Source organism: Labeo rohita, chromosome 11 (genome assembly GCF_022985175.1).
Source record: "Labeo rohita strain BAU-BD-2019 chromosome 11, IGBB_LRoh.1.0, whole genome shotgun sequence".
Classification (NCBI taxonomy): domain Eukaryota; kingdom Metazoa; phylum Chordata; class Actinopteri; order Cypriniformes; family Cyprinidae; genus Labeo; species Labeo rohita.
Genome location: NC_066879.1, coordinates 15,335,403 through 15,355,457, shown reverse-complemented (window position 1 = coordinate 15,355,457; position 20,055 = coordinate 15,335,403). Strand labels below are relative to the sequence as shown.

The 20,055-nt window shown below is 33.1% G+C and overlaps 1 protein-coding gene across 4 annotated transcripts in view; it reads left to right on the top strand.

The window, feature by feature from the left end:
* Nucleotides 1-19,210, top strand: part of pax7a (paired box 7a) — a 65,402-nt gene extending 46,192 nt beyond the window's left edge. For all 4 annotated transcript variants that reach the window (XM_051123224.1, XM_051123223.1, XM_051123222.1 and 1 more), the window contains exons 8-9: nt 13,734-13,983; nt 17,072-19,210. In XM_051123224.1, the coding sequence (XP_050979181.1) occupies nt 13,734-13,983; nt 17,072-17,187 (366 nt within the window). In that variant the 3' untranslated portion in view covers nt 17,188-19,210. The remainder of the gene's footprint in view (nt 1-13,733; nt 13,984-17,071) is intronic.
* The last annotated feature ends 845 nt before the right edge of the window (nt 19,211-20,055 follow it).

The following is a 20,055-nucleotide window of genomic DNA, read 5'->3' as shown; positions in this document are numbered from 1 at the left end:
ATATTAAAAAAAAAAAAACACTACACTGATTTTATTACAAATGCACTCAAAGTAAAATTTTAAGTGATACAATATGCATTATTGTTATTATTATTATTATTTTAGGTAATATTATAAATATAAAAGTTTCTGGTTCTGACATTCTTAGTCAGTCATTAAATGTACTATATATGAGAAAAAACACTTAAGGCACCACTGTAGAAATACAGAAATATGAAAATGAGAAAAAGAAGATTCTTTTATTTTATTTTATTGTATTATTTTAGTTTAGTTTAGTTTGGCCAATGTTAATAGATGTTAAAAGATGCACCACTGTAGAAATACATGAAAAACAGAAGATTATTTTATTTTATTTTATTTTAACCACTATTATAAGTGTAAAAGTCTGCCAGTATGACATTCAGTTATTAAATGATTGGTTATTGTATTATAATTATTACATTGTTATTATAATCCGACAGATCAAAGATGCACCAATACAGAAATATAGACATTTGGAGAAATACTGATTACTGTTATGCTATGATAACCAATAAAAATCATGGCCGTAGTACTGTACAAACTTATATTGTTTAGTCTGAGTATTCACACTGAAGATCCAATCTAGAATTTGCCTGCAGGCATCAAAATATAATAATGCACATTATTATGAAAAAATGTCCATGCTTATATGTTTAGATATAAAACAGTGTACTGACTGAACTGAAAAGTCTTTATTTTGCATCCATAATGAATTTAAAACAGTAATCCTGGTGGTTACTGTCCCTGCCTACATTAGATGCCTTTTTGAGCAGCATTTGTCCGCAGCTGTCAGTGTGCTTGCTGACATGAGGTGTGACTGACCAGAGGAGAGAGGTAGAGAGCATATGCACACTATTTAGTACAGTAAACATCCTCTGAGGAGTGACAGCTTGTTTTAGCAGCTGATAATGGCTTTCATCTGTGTCCTGTATGTCAGTGCCCAGATTCTGTCAGTGTCAATCAGAATGTAATTGAGCACGATTATCACACGCTCCCTTCTCCTCCAGAGCACCTACTACTGCCCCGCTGAAAAACTAGCTCTGTTCCAACCTAGCGAACTCCCTACCTAGACAGCATTGTAGGCGGCATAGGCAAATTCAAAGGTGACAATCCCAGAATGCACTGTGGAAAATGCATCAAGGTGTTATGAATAAAACAGGCCACTCCGATTTAAAACAGGCTATTTTGTGTGTGCTGTTCCCTAGTGAAAAATAAATATACTAAAATGTATTTAAAATACATTTATTTCAAGTATACTACAAATACATTTACATATTATGTACTTAATAAAAATGCTCTGCATTTGTACTTTTAGTATGCTGAACTGATATAATTAAAGTCTGCTAAATTGGAACAACTAATTTTATACTTAATGCACTTTAATTGTGAGGATGTAGTGTTGAAGTTCACCTAAAGATATACTATAGTATATTTGATTGTGCTAAAGTGGAACTATTGCAAGTATACTGTAGGTACACTTCAAATAATTTGCATTTAAAGACTGATATTACTTAAAGATTACACAATCCTCATCAATAGTGGCATTAAAACATATTTTAGGCTTAATATTAAGAAATGTGCATTGTGCACAAGTAGTACTCCACACAACTTTTTAAAAATAGTTTTTATATCAATAAGTCTCAAGTGATATGTCAGTAAATATGTTAATAGACTTGAACTATACTTAGTATAAAATGCATTTTAAATATATTACTTTTTTACTAGGGTTTCTATGCTTATTTATGGAAGCTTATTTCCACCACTGGTAATTGGTACTTTTTGTATTACAACTCTGCCTTTATTTAGTATTGCTAGATGTAAACTCAGAATAGCGAAAAATTAACTTCCAGTTCTGTGGAAAAAGTCAGAATGTAAGATGCAAGATGTTGACAGTCCATTTGAAAGTTTATAATTCACAAATGTGAGATATAAACTCGCAATTCTAAGAAATCCAAATTGTGAGTTATTTCTCTGCGAGAAATAAAAGTCTAAATTGTGAGATGAAAAGTTGCAATTACCTTTTTAATTTATTTTTCATCTTTTATTCCATGGCAGAAATAAGCTTCCATACTTTTTGCAATTTTTTGTCTCACAATTCTTACTTTTTTCTTGCAATTCTGAATTTATTTATTTTTTTATGCACTGTAAAAAAAAAAAAAAAAAAAAAAAAAAATCTTTTAATTTTTGCACTTAAATTATTAAATTATGCACTTAAAAACTTCAGCAGCTGCCTTAAAATTTTAAGTTAAATCAACTTAAAAGTACAAGTTATTTCAACTCACTACATTAAAATGACTTTTAAGTTGATTTAACTTATGAGTTGAAATAAGGTGATTTAACTTAAAATTTTAAGGCAGCTGCTAAACGTAAGTTTTTAAGTTGAAACAGTGTGTTACAATTTGATCGAAATGTGCAATTCTGAGAGGAAATGTTTGAATTGTTATATTTAAACTCACAATTGCAAGAGAACAAGTCTTAATTGTGAAATAAAAAGTTGCAATTACTTTTTTAATATTTTGCATAGCAGAAATAAACTTCCATACTTATAATTATTATACTTAATAATAATATTTTATTGTAAAATTATAATTTTTGTTTTATTTAAAGCTTCAAAAAAACTGCGACTTATTAGATTCGATTCCAGAATTATTAGATATAAACTTGCAATTGCAAGAAAAAAAAAATATTTAATTACCTTTTGTATTTACTTATTTATTTATTTAATTCCTGTGGTGGAAATAAGCTTTTTTAAAGTACACAAAAAAAAATTGCCATATACAATTTTCACTCAGAAATTGCTAGTAAAATTTCACCATTATAAAGAAACAGCAAGTAACACATTGTTTGTTTGTTTGTTTTTAAACTGGGAAGGCTGAAATAGTATTTTCTTGTAAAAATACTCCAGTATTTTACAAATGTGAACTATCTATCATTAGCTTAGAAAAATGCTTATGTGAAACACATTGAAATTATTCGTAATTGTCTATGAAGAGGGTTCGAAATCAGTCACTTGTGTTGTGTCATTGTGATTATGTTGCATTATAACAGAACAGAGCTACTGTAGTTCTAGTTGCACTGCATTGCATCGCTCCTCAATGTCCTCCCAAGAGCTCCATCTGTATTCTTCTCCTTCATTTTCTCACCTCTCTCTGTCTGTCTTTCTGTGTCTGTGTCCATTTACTCATTTCACTTTCACCCCCACTCCCCCATTTGTGTCGGCCTTTTCTCTTCCTCGTCTCTCTCTCCTTCTCTTTTCTATTCGGAAGCCTCTTTTCAGTTTTGATTAATGTGCTTTGGCCAATTACGGCTGTGACACAGCGAGCGGCCCCCGTCATCTGTTCTGTGTCAGCAGTCAGGCTGGCTGAAGCTCCCAGGCTGGTTAATTGGCCCGCGCTCCCCTTCCACCGTGACCAAAAGCCTCTAATTGAATTTATGCAACCACTGTTATTTTTAAATAGTCATTTTGTCTCAGATGAGCACCACTATGGGAAGTGGAGGAGAGCCGTTAATCCATAGTCCTGTTTAAAAAGCATCTGATTACCAGCCAATCTGTGTGGATTATTAGACATATTATATATGTATATATAGATAGATAGATAGTCATATTGACAATATATCAGTCTAGAACAATTGCAGTATTAAAACGAAATGCCTATATATATCCAAAATATTTTTCATTATTCTACTCTATTGATTGCTGCAGTATTTTCAAGGTTCTCTACTCTGCAGTAATCCTGACTGGGCGTCAATCGAAGGGGTTGATGAATTACAGCAAGCGTTATTTGCCGTAATCTTGGCCCCAGGACTGTCCTTTGAAACGCAGACAAACAATCGACAGCAGGAGTGTGAAAAAGCGCTCACAATTTCCAGTAGAGGCGACTATCAACCGCGCAGATCAGCGAAGGGAAGAGATGATATTCTGTGGCTCTCAGATAACTCGCACACACCGAGTGGGCTGATTCCCCTCCGTCTGCCCTTCTGACCTGCACTAAACTTGAAGGTAGCACTGGAGGGCATTAGGGTAGGGGGGAGTTAGTGGTGAGAGGAACTGTCTAATCCACTCTGGGCTAGATTAAGAGTAGTGTGCGTGTTGGCCGAGAGCCTGGCGAGGGTGCAGAGGCCTGTGCTATCTGCTCTGTTGGCAGGCTGGCCCGAAGGCAAACTCAGTCCTGCTGGAGTCTTTGTACTCTTAAGAGCCCCCCGTCTCGCTCTCTCCGCACCCGAAACCCCTCCTCAAATCCTCTCGATCTGTCTGCCATCCCTGCATTGCACTCTTTGAATCTGCTGCGTTCTTCATTTATCTTTAGTATATGTCGTTTGTTTCAGTTTGAAATGTTGTTCATATGTTTTATTAGCTCTGTGTTTAGACGTAAATAGACTTAGGTCGAAATAGATGCTATGTTTAACAAGCTCTTGAAAAAGCATATTATTTATAATAATAAACTTGCATGACAATATGAGCATGACAATAGGGGTCAGAAAGAGACTGAAAGTTGATATTTATGTATTTTTAAATACTGTAAAAAAATCTGATCTGGTCCGATCCAAAAAAAAAAAAATTTAAATAAATAAATGGAGGATTCTCAAGTGTCAATCTTTAAGTCAAAAAAAAATATTGAATTTAATAGAAGAACTCATTTTTATTCATATTTTAAATCTGAACTTTTATTTTCCTGATTTACTGATATTATCCATTTTCTACTTTTAGTTAAAGTTTGAGCAATTTTGTTGTGTTTTTGCCATTTTTGTAGTTTTATCTAGTTATAGTCTCATTTCCGTTTTATTTTATTCAAGTTAAACTAAATTAAAATGAGAACTTTTGACTTGGCAGCTAAAATATATATATTTATTTAACTTGTATTTTAATTCAAATAGCAAAAATGTTTTTAATGGTTTTAGTTTTAATATTTTGAATCTGAATTTAAATCTAAATTGAATATTATATTTTTTCATTTCCCAATTTTAGTTAAAGTTTGAGTTAAAGTAATTTTGCTGTGTTTTTGCCATTTTGTAGTTTTTGTTTATATAGTCTCATTTTTTATTCAGGTTAAACCAACTTAGAATGAGAGCTTTTGACTTTGCTGCTAAAAAATATATATATATATATATATATATATATATATATATTATATATATTATATTATTATCATTTAACTTTTATTTTATTTTAAATAGCAAAACATGTTTTAAGATTTTGAATCTGAATTTGAATCTAAATTGGACGTTTTGGATATTTCCCAATTTGAGTTGAATTTTGAGTCATTTTCTTGTGTTTTTGCCATTTTAGTAGTTTTCATCTATATATAGTCTCATTTTAGTTTTAGTTTATTCAAGTTAAACTAAATAAAAATGAGACCTTTTGACTTGGCAGCTAAATTTTTTTTAAGTTTGTTACATATTATTATTAAGTTTATTATTATATTTTTGAATCTGAATTGGATTTTGTATTTTCCATTTCCCATTTTTAGTTGAATTTTGAGTAATTTTGTTGTGTTTCTTGTCATTTTACTAGTTTCTGTTAATGTATATATAGTATCATTTTAGTTTTATTTATTTTTTGTAAGTTAAACTAAATTAGAATGAGAACTTTTGACTTGGCAGCTAACATTTTAAAAAGTTTATTATATTTTATTTATTTAACTTGTATTTTATTTCAAATAGCAAAAAAAATTTAATGGTTTTAGTTTCAATATTTTGATTCTGAATTTGAATCTGAATTGGATTTTGTATTTTCCATTTCCCAATTTGAGTTGAATTTTGAGTAATTTTCTTGTGTTTTTTTTTTTTTTTTTTTTTTTTTTTTTTTTGCCATTTTAGTAGTTTCTGTTTATCTATATATAGTCTCATTTTAGATGTAGTTTTAGTTATTTAGTTTCATTTTATTCAAGTTTAACTAAATTAGAATGAGAACTTTTGACTTGGCAGCTAAAATAAAAAAAAAGTAATACGTTTATTGTGTTTTATTCATTTAACTTGTATTTTCTCAATTTTAGTTAAAGTTTCAGTAATTTTGTTGTGTTTTTGCCACTTTTGTAGTTTTTGTTTATCTTAATATAGTCTCATTTTAGTTTTTAGTTTTTTATTTTATTCAAGTTAAACTAAATTAGGAGAACTTTTGACTTGGTAGCTAAAATTAAAAAAAAAGTTTATTATATTTTATTCATGTAACTTGTATTTTATTTCAAATGGCAGATTTGTTTTTAATGGTTTTAGTTTTAATATTTTGAATTTAAATTTGAATCTGAATTGAATTTTATATTTTCCATTTCCCAATTTTAGCTGAAGTTGTGTTTCTTGCCATTTTAGTAGTTTTAGTAGTTTTGAAATATAAAAAAAAAAGCTTTTTTTTATGATTTTAGTTGTAGTTTTGAAAATGCATTGGTCAAACACCAAGTAAAAAGTAGCAGTGATTTATTGCAACAATCAGTGGTTAAACCATTTATAATTTGCACGGAATAGCTATAACATTATTTTTAATGCTTAATATAGAGGACGTAAGAGTTGCTTGCTGTTCCATTTTCCAACACAAATTCATTTCCAATACTATTTAATTTTTTTCTCCTAGTGAACATGTAAAATTGAGTGCATGTGCAGTTGTAGCATGAGCTTAATGTTTGGCTTTTGGGAAAATTGCCTCTTGAAATGTTGTCATCTGCACCCGACAGATTCCTTTTAGCTCCGCAGTTGTCGAGCTGTTTCTCCAGAGCTTGACTAAATACGAAAGGACTCGTCGTACATTTGAGCAGACAAAAAAAATATATAATTTGACTGTTAAGGAAATTAGAGCGGTATGAAAGAATCCCTTTTAGTGTGTTGCACATGCACTATTTGTTTATCTGAAAGGATGCACATTGTATCAATTTACAATTCTGGGTTTGTGCCGCCTCAGGCTGGAGGGTCTCAGAAGTTGGAGAATTAATTAGTTTTTTATTATTATTTATGGAGTAATCTATTTGGAGAGAGGAAGGCATCGCCTGTGGGCTGTGTCCTTTAAACACTGGAGCCCTGACTTCCATTATCTGCCGCACACACGACGCACAACAAACGAGAAAAGCACTGCGGAAGATATAGTCGAAACAAAGGAAAGAAATGTATAGCCTACTTGGGGGGGAAGAGAATTCAAGTATGTGAAATGAAGGTTTGTGAAGTGCATTATCAGCCGGCGTTCGCCGGAGGTGCTTGTTTTGCGCAGATATGTCACACACTCCCCTATCAGATTAATAGTCTGAATGATATTGATTTTTGTTTATTTAGCTGCGTTAATGTTCTGGGTGGCTAGATTTGTAATACAATCTCAGCCGAGCTTAATCTTTCCCCTGCGGCGAAGTTCAGCGGTTACGCCACTTTTGGTCAAGGTGCGTCAAGGTCACGATTCTCCTGAATGATGCGTAACTATAAGAGTTTAACAAGCTGTTGAACACAGAACAACACAAACTGTCACTTATCAGTTTAATAACACATCCATTATAAAATCAGTCAGTTTACACTTCAGGATGTTTGTAAAGTGAATCCTAGAGTTCAAAACTTGGCCATAAGTATACCTTTCTTAAAGAGACAGTTCACCCAAAAATGAGATTCACTTCCATTGTATTTTTTTTCCATTGTATTTTTTTCTATTCTATGGAAGTCAATGGCTTCCACCAACTGTTTGGTTCCCAATTTCCTGAGAGTAAATTCTTTCCATTTTTGGGTAAACTATCCCTTTTATTGATGTCTGTTCAAATGTTTTTGACTAAAGAAGACTCTTTAAAGATTTGTCAGTAACATTTTTAAAATATAATAACGCACAACCCTCTCCATTTATGAAATGCATAGCTTAGTTGTAAAAACAATGCTAAAAAAATTACTTCTCGCAGTTGTTTTTAGTGTAACATATCATAAATGTTCTCACATGTTGTCACAGATATTGCACACAAAACGAGTCATTAGCTCTGTTGCAAATCCTACCTAGACAGCATCTTCAGTCATTACAGTTGAGGAAAAAGTTCAAAAGGTTAATATTCCAAAAGATATTAATTAGAAATGAGGTTTAAAGTTATTAGAAATGTTTTGTTTAGGGTGTGCTGTGTTAATGTAGCTTAGCAACATGCTAATGTTAAACTCCTTTGGAATCAAGTAGTGGAGTTTACTGTTCTGTGTTTACTTGTTATTGATTCTTTCTAGAATTTAGGACACATTTTATGTCCATTAATGGTTGGTTTTATCCATTAAGAGAAGCCTATTATCTTACAATAAATAGTTTGTGCAACCTGTTTCAGTTTGCTTGATGTTATTTAAAGTACAGTTTTAGCAGTGTCTGTTTTTCAAGTGAGTCTTGAGTTTAAAATAATATAATAATAAAATATAATTAAATTAAAAAGTCATTTGTTATTTTTTTTTTTTCTAAAATCAAAAATATTTATTTATTTATTAAGATTTCTTTAAATACAGAAAACATCTTATTTTTGTCTGCAAATGTTCATATCCATCATAACACCACCAGCATCATATGATGTTATTTTCTTTTGTGGTGGACATTTTGAATATAAAAGAACCTTTTTTCAATATTTTATCTATAATAAACTGTTGTCAGGGAGTATATTGTTTGGCTGTCAACTATGTATGGTTCGCAATATTTCAAATATATCAAATTTAAGGTTAACTGGATCAAGAAATCATGTGTTGGCAGACAAAGCCTGTCGTTGAACCCTTGTGTAAAAGCAGTACACATACTTTTAAAAGGATTGCAAAAATAATATGATTTGTGACCCTGGGCCACAAAACCAGTCATAAGGGTCATTTTTTGAAAGCTGAGCTTGCTGAGATACAACTATTTGAAAATGTGGAATCTGAGGGTACCAAAAAATCAAAATATTGAGAAAATTGCCTTTAAAGTGGACCAAATGAAGTTCTTAGAAATGCATATTACTAATCAAAAATGATTTTTTGATATATTTAAGGTAGGAAATTGACAAAATATCTTCATTGAACATGATCTTTACTTAATATCCTAATGATTTTGACCCATACAATGTATTATTGGCTATATACCCGTGCTACTTCAGTCCAGGGTCACATTTAAAAGAATATATGTAATTGCAAATTGTATTATTTTTTTTTTAGACACTTAATTGCATGTACGATATTAAATGTATATGTTTAAAAATATATTAATGCAGTTAGTTGAGCTTAAGAGTGCTTTTTGACAAATTTAAAAAGAGATTTTTATATAAATTTTCACAATTTCTTCTACTGTCTTTGAAATATATGACCCTGGACCACAAAACCAGTCATAAGGGTCAGTTTTTGAAATTGAGATTTATACATCATCTGAAAAATGAATAAATATGCTTTCCATTGATGCATGGTTAATTAGAATAGGACAATATTTGGCCGGGATTCAACTATTTGACAATCTGAGGGTGCAAAAAATAAAATAAAGTAAATCAAAATACTTTAAAGTTCTTAGCAATGTATATTATTAATCAAAAATTAAGTTTTGATAGATAAATGGTAGGAAAATTACAAAATATCTTTATGGAACATGATCTTTACTTAATATCCTAATGATTTTTGGCATAAAAGAAAAATCGATCATTTTGACCCATACAATGCATTTTTGGCTATTTCTACAAATATACCCGTGCTATTTAAGACTGGTTTTGTGGTCCAAAGTCGCATATGCTTAAGATGTCATGCCCAGTGTACACTTAAGTGTGCATTTAAGTGTGGTAAGAAACATAGTCATAACTTGAAGTACATTTTAATAGCCTTTTATTTCATAATAGTATGTTATCTACAAGTAGCCTACCGTTTTTTGTAAAATACTGATACATAGATGCATTATTTGAAGTCTAGTGCTTAAAAGTGTAGTTTTACTGTAAAACCAATTTAACTAGAAACCAATACTTTTATTGAGAAAGCATGTCGTTTCTGTACATTATTGTTGATGTGAAATGTGCGCCCATTTGTATTATGAGCCAGTTAGTTGAGATGTGAATGGTTTCTACAGTGTGACTTTCATCTTAAGGAAAGCAGGAGTGTAACATTAGAAAAGGTCCAGAGATTTCCCCTCGTTCGCTCTCCAAAGGAGGTCAACGCAGCTCTGTTGAGGAAAGCGCTGCTGGAATTTGGCGCTTTATAATTAGAAGCGCTGATAGAAGAGTCAGTCCTGATTGTCTGCCGCTTTAATTTAATGTGCATATAAAGAAGGAAGCAGTGTAATCAAGCTTCAATTAACCGATGACTAAATCTCTCCCACCCCTGCAGCTGCCGTCCGCCCCCATCCCACCCCACGGCCCCCTCGTGTGGCCACCAACAAGGGCTACTTGTGCTTTCCGTTCGCTAATCTGCTATAATCAGGAAACGTATGAATCTTTCAGCCATATGGTCACATCACATGTGTCTCTTATAAAGACACGGCAATGAATCTCCCACTTATGCGGATGCGTGTCACATGTGCGCAGAACGGCCTTCCATACTGATAGAATTAGCATGAGGAAACCGCAAACCAGCGTTATGTGTCTGATGCGCCTCAAGTGTTCCATATTTCCTGCGAGACATTTAGGGAATATTAATCATAATATGATTAATTTTCCCCGTCCGCTTGTGCGCGCCTCTCGTTGTTTTGGCGGTTTGTGCCGACGTCGCCATGTGAACTGTGTTTAAACTCACACGGATATGAGTTTGTGTGTCACGTCTGTGTGTGTTTAAGCAGCTCTGGATGGTCTAATTGGTTTAGCAGCCAAAGGGAGTCAAAGGGCAGCGTAGCGTGTCGAGACGCAACGTGAACCTGATGCTGGGAAGGATGCTTTCTGTCGACCGAGAGGGAAGACCATGTGTAGGGCTTCCTGGAAAACTCTTCTCCAGCCCCAAACACTATTTCTTCTTTCGCTCTTTTTCGTTTCTTAATCTGTTTTCCTGTGGTTTGACCTTTTTGCCAGACCTCCTGCTCCATGTTGTTTAAAGAGTGTAAAATCCTGTTGTTTATTTTTTAAGCTTGAATGTAATTGAAATTGATCTGTTTGCATTACTAGTGTATAGTGTAGGCAACATACTATTTTTACATTTTTAAATATTTTAATTATAAATGTTTAGATTATAAATTATCCATGAAATATATACATTTACACACACTTAATATATATATATACATATATATATATATATATATTAAACAAGGCCCAAAATATTGGAATATATACAATTTCTGGTCCTTGTTTAATAAAAAACAAGGCTTATTTATTTATTTATTTATTTATAATATTTTTCATTTAAAATAATTGGTCATAGAAACCTAAAACAAAACATTTATTTATTTGTTTGTTTGTTTGTTTGTTTGTTTTTAAGGGGTGATTATGTGATAATTGGTCATAAAATGCTAAAGCAGATTATTTTTTAAATATTTTAATATTTATGCAGCATACTTTTTTACACTTTTAGTTATTTTAATTATAAATGTTTATATTGTAGATCATAATATATTTTTTGTAAATACTATAAATATTTGCATTTATTTAATATTTTTAAAATGTTTTAATTGAATATTTCAATTTTTTATTTATTATATATTATATATTTATTTTCACAGTTAATATGTAATATTTTTCATTTAAAATAATTGATCATAGAAACATAAGACAAAATATTTATTTATTTATGTGATAATTTGTCATGCAAGTATTCAAAATTAAATGTAATTTTTAATTTACTTCTAAGGTTATTATGTGATAATTGGTCATAAAATCCTAAAACAATTGTTTTAAATTAAATATTTAAATATTTATTTATTTATTTATATGATAATTTCTCTTGAAAACATTAAAAATTGGATTCATTTTTAATGTATTTCTATTTGTTTATAGGGTTCTTATGTGAAATCTTGTCATAAAACCATTCCTGTGTAAGTTGTCATGTTCAAATTGCTGCAGCAATTTATATAAGGAATGATTTTATGGACCGTTAACACAAAATGCAGCTTGTGTCTAATGCATGCTGTCCAATGTGTGAAATAGCATACAGTAAATGTTTCAAATAGTAGTATGCTACATTATTGTCACATGACCTTACTTGGTCTATTTGCCTTTTGTAAGTCTGTAAGTTTCTTTCCTCAAACTAGGAATGGAGGGTCAAATCAAGTGCACTGCATTGTGGGATACAACATTGTGCAGTGTACTCTGAATTTAGTAGGTCATTGAGGGCACAGTATATGTATTTATGCTGCAAAAGTAGGATGAGTAGTATGCAAGCATTCGAACAGTCATTAATTGAGTTGCCACAAATAATGCAGAACTCAACCATCTTTTGCTTCTCAATGCACAAACAGATAAACAAGCAGCTTGTGCTCACATTAATGTTAGTTTAAGAGCCGGGCCTGTGTGTTAAGGATGGGAGATCACGTACTTGGCTCTGTTCGGGGCGCTGCTCATTATTATTCATGAGCGTGGGGGTGTTTCTGGGGCCTGGGGGCGGGATTATCTTCTCCCTCAGTGCTTGTTGTGCTGGAGGCCTCGGGACAGGGGTCTGTTTGGCACTGCCGCTGGGGTCTGATGGGTCTGGCCTCGCTCCCCTGTCTCTTTCTTTTGCTGTATCACTCTCTCTGGCCGCTGCTAATCACTCTGGGACGCTGGCTGCGCTCTGTGCCTGGCACAAATTCACTCTCTGTCCCTTCCCTCCGCTTTGGACTGAGAATGACCTGCTGTGTGAGAAGAACTCTTGCTATTGTACTGATTGATAACCCAAAGCATTAAATCTGCGTAAGAGTTAAAAGTTACATTTTTGTATACATTAATTCATACTATGCTACTCTTAAAAAAAAAAATCACAGCCGTTTGCAACTATTACAGTGGGTTCAAATGCTGACTGATGTTCTAGAAGGGAAAACAATGCATTAAGAGCAGGGGGTGAAAACTTTTGCACAAAAAGGAGATGTGTACATTTTTCTTACTTTGTCTAAATATCCAGTTTTTTATTTTTTATTTAGTTATGCCCTTCAGAGGCTACAGAAGATGGTTACATGTTTCCCAGAAGACAAAATAAGTTAAATTTACCCTGATCTTAAAATTCCAAAAGTTTTCACCCCCCACTCTTAATGCATGTTTTTTCCTTCTGGAGCATCAGTGAGTGTTTGAACCTTCTGGAATAGTTGCATATGAGTCCCTCAATTGTCCTCAGTGTGAAAAGATGGATCTCAAAATCATACAGTCACTGTTGGAAAGGGTTCAAATACACAAAAATGCTGGGAAACCAAAGAATTTGTGGGACCTGAAGGATTTTTCTGAAGAACAGCAGACAGTTTAATTGTTCAGGACGAACAAGGGACTCATGAACAGCTATCACTAAACAAAAAAACACAGCTGTGAATCATTCAGGTAACAAAACAGTATTAAGAATCAAGTGTATGTAAACTTTTTGAGTCGTTTTTATAAATTCAACTATTATTTTATCTTGTGGACTATATGTAAACATCTTTTATGTGAAATATCTTATTCAGGTCAGTACTAAATACTACTAAATCAGAATTAGGCATAAAATGAAGTCGGAATCTAAAAATAGTAAGAAACAAGTGTTGGATGTCATTCATCTAATATGACGCAGGACAGTGTATTTACAAGATTTGTTTGTGTAAAAGGCAAACTGTGCTTTATTGGTCATTTTACGTGCGAGTTGGTTATTCTTGGTCAGGATTATACTAAACAGCTTACTAAACACCTGCTATTTTTGTCTGTCTCTAGGTGATGAGTATTTTGAGTAACCCCAGTGCCGTCCCGTCCCAGCCTCAGCACGATTTCTCCATCTCTCCTCTCCACGGCAGTCTGGAGGCGTCTAACCCCATCTCAGCGAGCTGCAGCCAGCGTTCAGACCCCATCAAGAGCGTGGACAGTCTGGCCTCCTCTCAGTCCTACTGTCCCCCGACATACAGCGCGACCAGCTACAGCGTGGACCCCGTCACTGCTGGATACCAGTACAGCCAGTATGGCCAGAGTATGTACCATCCTTCCATTATACACTCTGTATATGTCTACATGTCTCCCTAAGGGTGCAGTAAAAACAGTAAATAATATACAATTTCACATTACTGTTTTCTTTTTGAATATATTTTAAGATGTAATTTATTTCTATGATGCAAAGCTGAATTTTCAGCATCATTAATCCAGTCTTCAGTGTCACATGATCCTTCAGAAATCATTTTAATAGGCTGATTTGTTGCTCAAGATAGATTTCTGATTATTATAAATGATGAAAACAGTTGTGCTGCCTAATAAAAATGGCAAACATATTAATATATTGGACTATTTGATATTATAAATGTTTATCATTACTGATTATTCAACTTTTTAATCAATTTAATACAACCTTTGCCGAATAAAAGTGTTAATATTAAAAAATAAATAAAAATCTTACTGAACCCAAACTTTTAAACATGTCAAGGCGTTTTTGTGGTCCAATATTTTTGCGATATGGTAAGTTTTTGTTTATAGCTTGCATTTGGTGCAAAAGCCATTCAGCTCAAATTAGTCAATTAAATTGTATTCCATAAACTGTTTGTGGTCAGTGATTTTTTATTTTTAAAGAAATTAATACTTTTATTCAGCAAAGATGCATTAAATTGATCAAAAGTGACCGTAAATGTTACAAAAGATTTCTATTTCAAATAAATGCTGTTTTTCTGAACTTTTTATTTTTTAAAAAAATCCTGAAAAGCAGGATTTTTTAATTTAATGATTTTTTAATTTAATGAGAACAGTTATTATTAAGTGAGCACCAGTAAAAACTGATAATAATTCAGCAGCAAATCAGCATATTAGAATGATTTCTAAAGGATCATGTGTGACACGTCTGGAATAATGATACTGAAAATTCAGCCTTGCATCACAGAAATAAATTATATTTTAAAATCTACTGAAATAAAAAACAGTTATTTTAAATTGTAATACTATTTAACAATTTTTACATTTTTCATCAAATAAATGCAGCCTTGGTGAGCCAGCACAACACATGCTGATCTTTTCAGTAGGGAAGCTATTAGCCATTATAGTTTAGTCACACTGATGCCCTGTGCATATTGGCAGTTATAGTTCATTTCCTCTCTGAGGGTGAGCCGTGCCCGTCGCTGACCATCGCAGGATGCTCTGACCCCTCTGCCCATTAGAGCAGGGCAGACATATGCTCCTGATAAAGACCTTAGCACCGGCCCCAGGCTCCTCTGTTAGTCACAGTACTCTTCCCTCAACTGGGAAACGGGCACTTCAAAGCCCACTTTAACACCCTAAGGGTCCTAATGTCCTTTTAGTCACCTCACACACACACACACATGCACACACACAAGCTTCAGGGCAGGAAAGAATTGATTGATTGAATTAACATAATCAGAGGCTGATGTTGTCACAGAAGTCACTGACTTCTATCTACATGTGCGTTTTGTGATGTATACATCTTACAATCCTTGAGATATTGTGTGTAAACTTTTAAATAGTAGCCTGGGGATAAAATTGTTTCCTGGAGGTTATCTAAATCTAACAAAAAACTCTCTTTGAGGATGTCTTCAAAGGTAAAAATGATTCAAAATGTATTTTTTTTTTTTACAAAAATGTTTTCTTTTAACATATAGGTTTGAGGTTTGGGTCATTGTTATAGGCTTTATATGAAAACAGTATAAAAACAAGAGGTCTATGGTTTGTCTCCAGTGAGATGGGTACTGTAGGTAAACGTGTGTGTGTGGGAGTGTGAAGTAGTGTCAGGTCCATCAGAAGGTGCAGGAGGGTTGATTGAAGAGATCTGACGAGCGAATGTCAGGTTAATTATGAGTGAGATTGAGAGGACTGATCTGTTTAATGAGTCAGACGAGAGAGCTGCTGAAATTGAGGCAAGTATGAAGCATGAAATCTCAAACGCTCAGAGTAATAAAGACTGGCACGTACACACACACACACGCACACATACTCACAGAGCTGAATGAATGACACCAGGCGTTCTCATCTCTCTGGCCCTTGAATAACTAAATGCCCATTTTAGCCTATATATTATCTGCTATTAATCTGAATTTGTGTAATTAGTTGAATACTTCGGTCAGAAGTTTAAAGAAGTGACTGGTGACTGTATTAATAGTGTAATACTGTGCTACATGTGTGGTGGATTGTGTCAGTAGTATGTAGTAATGTTCGAACCACAAATTAATCATTCATTGAGTCGGATCTGTGAGTCAGTTCAGTGTCCAGTTCAGTTTAATGATTCAACTAAATCAGTGTTGTCACTATTATCCAAAACTAAAATTTTGGTTAAAGCTAAAAAAAAATGTTTTTGGCTATTGAAGATTTAAGCTGAAATAAAATATAAAGATTTATATATATATAAACATATTAGTATACGTTTAGTAAAATTATAAATATTAAATTAAAGTTTAAGCATTAAAATTACTAAAACTAAATATATAAATATTTTAAATGTATAAATATATAATAAATGATATATATATATATATATATATACACACACACACACACAGAGTAAAAGGTTTTGGAACATTAAGATTTTTAATGTTTTTTAAAAAATTATAAATAAATAATTGTACTATTTAAAATAACTGCTTTCTATTTTAATATATATATATATATATATATATAAAGCATTATAAATCTTACTGTTCAAAAATGTTTGATTGGTAGTCTATGGAAAACTGTGTTAAGGAGTAAACCATGTTGAATCCATAAATAACATTGATTTTTAATGCTATTTTTTATGGAACTGCTCTTTAAAATCGCAATTAGATCAGTTTTTAACCATAAATACAACCAGTATAACTAATAATACACCTAAAAGCCATATTGACCGCACAGTTTTTTGGACCAGTAGTTCCATTTTATAAAACACCAGTAAATAAACAACAAAAAGTGCAATGCATGTGCATTTGAATCTGTTTTGAACCGGTTCATTGAAACAAACCATCTGAACGAACCAAAATGAAGGCCTTCCGTATGCTAGCAGTGTTTTATTAATGCATAAATTGGTGTGAGATTGCTTTTATGTGGAACGTCCTACTCATGAGAATGTGTTTGTGTGTCATTTCCTTCAGCCGCTGTGGACTATCTGGCCAAGAACGTGAGTCTGTCGACTCAGAGAAGGATGAAGCTGGGCGATCATTCGGCGGTGCTGGGACTTCTGCAGGTGGAGACGGGACAGGCTTACTGAGTCCAACCACTGCAGGCACACCTTCACACGCTCTCAGATGCACAAACACCTCCTTCGACCAGATGGAGCTCCTGCATCAGCCGGCACGAGCGTGAGAGGGTTTTCTCTGATTTTCAAGACAAGAAACTCTTGCCATTCCATCTGACGTGACCTTCTTGTGATTCTGGGCTCTGACAAGGGGACCATGCAATGGCTGCAGGCACGTCGACGGACGCCGCGTACAGCAAGAACGCATTCCGAGCCATTTCCAAAACGTACTTTCACCTCGCTGTGCATAGTCGTGTATGAATCTCAGTGTCATTACAACGGATAATCTCGCTTGTTTTCTATCGATATTGTTATTACGATTGCCCTTACAGTTGTTGTAATTATGATTATCGTAACTATTGTTTCGTTTCGTTGTTTCAGGATCCACACGTAGCATTTTTTACTAATTCAAACCCCAAGTTTTTTACGTGGAATGCTAGCAGTGGGCTAAAACAAATGGGGGATCGAGTGTATGTGTGTGTGTTGAATGTGTGACTGCTGGTTTTTCACTTTCGAGCTGTAACGTTCCTGAGCGATTTGACCTTCTCTGCCTTCATATTTCACTTGACATTCCATGCAAACTTGGCCACTCTGTGGGAAGTCTGGCTTTCTGCTGGGAATTAGCAGCGCTTTTAAAGGGCCAGCGACTTTTCCCTCGCTCAAATGCTCGTTTTGTCCTCAGAGATGATCTGGGGAAAAGAAAACGTCATTGTTTGGATACAGAATATAGAAAGCTGTGAATTTTATTCTTTAATTTTCTTGAAAGAAACAACAATTTGCCCTCAAACTAAAAGACTAAAACTAATAGTTTCAAACATTCATATTATGATTTTGATTTAAGCAATGCAAACATTTTTACCATCCATATGAATAATACAGTTTGCTTTTATCATCTAAGTAAAATGGTTAAAACGCACACGTGGATTTTAGACCAAATACAAAGTGTTTAAAAGTCTGGGGTCAGAATGATTTTTCAAATATTTTTGATAAAAAATGGAGTAAAAATAGTAAATATTATTACAATTTAAAATAAGTGTTTTCCATCTGAATATGTTTTAAAATATAATTTATTTCTGTGATGCAAAGCTGAATTTTCAGCATCATTACTCCAGTCTTCAGTGTCACATGATCCTTCAAAAATCATTCTAATATGCTGATTCGCTGCTCAAGAAACATTTTTAAATTTTATCAGTGTTGAAAACACTTTTGCTGCTTTATATTTTAGTAGAAACAGTGATACATTTCATTCAAGATTCTTTGATGAACAGAAAAATCTGTATAAAACAGCATTAGAAATCTTTCATAACATCATGTCTTTACTGTCAATTTTTAATCAGTTTATTGCATCTGAATAAAATGATCGACTTGTATTGAAAAAATTAAACTGACCCCATACTTTTGACAAGTTTTGATAATTTCAATAACATTCCATCAATTTCACTGTAAAAAGATTTTACCAGTTTTAACTTAAAAACTTTAGCAGCTGCCTTAAATTTTTAAGTTAAATCAACTAAAAAGCACAAGTCATTTTAACTCACAAGTTAAAACAACTTAAAAGTCATTTTAACTAATTTTATTGTAATGAGTTAAAATGACTAGTTTTAAGTTGATTTAACTTAAATATTTAAGGCAGCTGCTGAACTTTAAGTTGAAACTGGTGAAAACTTTTTACAGTGTGCCCATGACCAGTCAAATAATCTGTTTCGACCTCTTTCTTACTTTCTCTCTGGTTTTCATTTTCTCTTTTTTATATTACAAGCCGATACAAAAACACACACCAGGGCTCCTGTAATTAAGATCTCATGCATTCACAAGTTTGTACAAAAAAAGTTGTGAAATTTCGACATTTGTGTAGCACTCGCAGGTGACATTTTGACACATAAATGGAACTGTACAGTAGATGAAGCAGATCGTTTATTGTTTGTTTATAAAGAATATGTTTTATACTAAAACAGCAAAGGTGTTGTGTGGTAGATGAAGCAGGGGATATGTGTAAGTCTTATATTGTAATTTTGTGTTTATATTTACTGCTTTTGTTTCTTTGCTTTTGATAGTTATGCATCATTTTTCTTAGGATTCAATGTGAGAAGCTCTCGATAAAAGACAGTCGCACTTAAAACTGAATGGAAGGTGAATCATTTTGCTTTGCTCTGCTTAAGAACACATTTGTGGATCCGTAATGAAGATGAAATATTGACATTTGTATTTGGAAGCTGCGATCGAAGTGACCGATGGCTCATTTAACAGACTGTGGGAAACACAGCAGTGTTTGGTGCTAAATGACTGCTTCTGACTCAATGAATTCTTCTTTGAGCGAACGTTTTCCTGGGTGCATTTAAGGCGAAAAGAACTTTTAAAGAAACCACCTGACCCAAACCCCGCCCTCTTCCCGTTCAACTGTCGATATCTTCATCAAACAAGCAATGAAAAAGACTTCTAGCATAGAACATCCACGGCTAACACCTTTGTTAATCAACATTTGGATATTAAAAATATTACCCATCATGCCCCTCCGGGACGTCAGACTGGGCACCTGCTTTCGTTAGCATTTGTGTTTATGCTTTCCTCCCATTTCCTTTCAGCATGTGTGTACGTTACCATGGTATAATTTATTCTGCTGTATGAAGTAGTAGCTTTAGTGGGAACCTTGTATTTGGTATTTACTACCTTCAGCCTGTTGGTGTCTTTACTGTAACACTGGCGTAAATGTTATCAATTAAAGATCTAAAACTGACATAAGGATCAAACGTCCAGTTTCCAGAGTTTGTCTTTCATTTCAAAGTACTTTTTGTTTGATAAAATGATGAAAGGTTTGACATTTAAGTTTTAAAGATGTTTTCT